The sequence below is a fragment of the Gavialis gangeticus genome, unplaced genomic scaffold (assembly GCF_001723915.1).
Source record: "Gavialis gangeticus isolate Ggan-Ray unplaced genomic scaffold, GavGan_comp1, whole genome shotgun sequence".
Classification (NCBI taxonomy): domain Eukaryota; kingdom Metazoa; phylum Chordata; order Crocodylia; family Gavialidae; genus Gavialis; species Gavialis gangeticus.
In genome coordinates this window covers 14,508,894-14,510,628 of record NW_017729018.1, presented here as the reverse complement: position 1 = coordinate 14,510,628, position 1,735 = coordinate 14,508,894, and the positions used below count along the sequence as shown (strand labels likewise).

At 58.8% G+C, this 1,735-nt stretch overlaps 1 protein-coding gene across 1 annotated transcript in view; it reads left to right on the top strand.

Annotated features, from left to right (window-relative positions):
• The window catches only part of MAST3 (microtubule associated serine/threonine kinase 3), a 32,644-nt gene that overhangs the window by 2,934 nt on the left and 27,975 nt on the right, over positions 1-1,735 (top strand). The window contains exon 5 of the mRNA XM_019513641.1: positions 546-703. Within this exon, the coding sequence (XP_019369186.1) occupies positions 546-703 (158 nt within the window). The remainder of the gene's footprint in view (positions 1-545; positions 704-1,735) is intronic.

Genomic DNA, 1,735 nt, shown 5'->3' with positions numbered 1-1,735 from the left:
GAGGTGTTTGAGCCCTCCCGGGGCCTCCATCCGAAGCGGATCCATTCTGCTCTCCAGGGCCTCTCTGCCCGGCCACGTGTTTCACTTGGAAACTGTTTATAGGGTGTTTCTGTGCTAGCTGCAGCATGTTGCAGATGGCAGCTGTTGCTTTTTGCAGATTAGTGTGGGGGCGGTAGGTCCAGCCTGGGTGCACTGCAGAGCTGTTGTGGTGGGGGACAGGACTGGAGTAGCAGACCGTGTTGCAGGTGGGAACGGAGGGCTGTCCGCCGAGGAGCATGTGCGAAGCCCAGAGCCAGAAGAGCAGATGCTGCGGGGCATGGCAGAGCCCTTGGTGCGGCTGGGATGGTGTGTGGCTCCGTGGTGTCCCGTGATGCACACACAGAAGCCCCTAACGCAGCAGGTTACCCCAGGACAGCTCCACCCGCTGCCATCAGCAGTCCCAGTCACAGGATCCCGAGGCTGCTGCTTCCTTTAGGTCTCTGTCCTGCTCTGCCCGAGAGCAGCCTGGCTGTCTCCTGATGCCTGTCACCTGTCCTTCCTTCCAGTCATCTTCGTCCTCTCAGGAGCGCCTGCACCAGCTGCCGTACCAGCCCACCCTCGATGAGCTGCATTTTCTCTCTAAACATTTCCGCAGCACGGAGAGCATCACGGACGAGGAGGGCCGGCGCTCGCCCTGCCTGCGGCCACGATCCAGGAGCCTAAGGTAACGAGCCTTTCTCTGCCCCCGGGCTTCTCCGGCAGTCAGCTGCGTGTGCTGATGGGTGGAGGGGATGCTGTGGGGGTTTACGGCCCAGAAGTGATGCCCATGGGAGTGGCGTTTCACTGTTACGGGGGCTGCTGGGCTGTGTCCGGTCCATCTGGCCTGGCGTCCTTCGCTTATCGCGCAGACGCTGTGCCTGTAGCAAGGCTGCTGCTCTCCACCTTGGGAGCGGCCCCGAGCAGCGAGCACGGGGGTCTGATTCCAAGCCTCTGCACAGTCGCTGTCGTGCCAAGCCCTTCAGCGCCATCCTCAGCGCTCCTCTGGTCTCCGTGCCTCATCCTGTCGCTTGGTTTCTTGTCTAGCCACATCCTAGCAGCCTTGTGCATGTTACTGGAAATTGCTTCCACCTGAGAAGCAGGCTCCTGGGGCTGAGGTTTCAGCACATGCCGTTTATTGCAAAAACATTTTTTTGAAACCGTTTCCTGCTGAGCTGTTTGTCTCATTCCTTGAAGTGGGTCGTGGCAAAAGGAGTGGGGAGCTGTCAGCCAGAAGCCCAGGTCCTGCAACAGGCCTGTGCATGTGCCAGAGTCTGTCCTGGTGGGTCTTGCTGATGGGTAAGGGTTGCAGTAGAGAGGCCAGGAGTTGACTTACTGCTGGAACATGAAGCAACCCATTTGCATAACTGGATCCAGAGGCATCCTCTATATTAATAAGAGCTGAGTGCTCTGAGTATGCGCCTGCAGGGCCATTCCCTCCCCAGGCCTAAGACAGCAGGCTGGGGCATGGGTTTTATGGATGTTTTAGGCATTCAGTGGGGGGCAGGAGGGGGTGTCACACTTCCCTTTGCTGCATTTCTCCCTGGGCCCATTGCATGAAGCGTCCCAGGCAGGTATAGCATGGAAGCAGCTACAAGCCAGGGAGCCCCACGGCCTCTGTCTGGCTCCTGCAGTCTGGCTACGGCAGTAGTCAAAACCCACAAGCCTGACAAGTTAGTATCCCTCCATACTGCTCTGTGTGCCTGAGACACTGACCCGT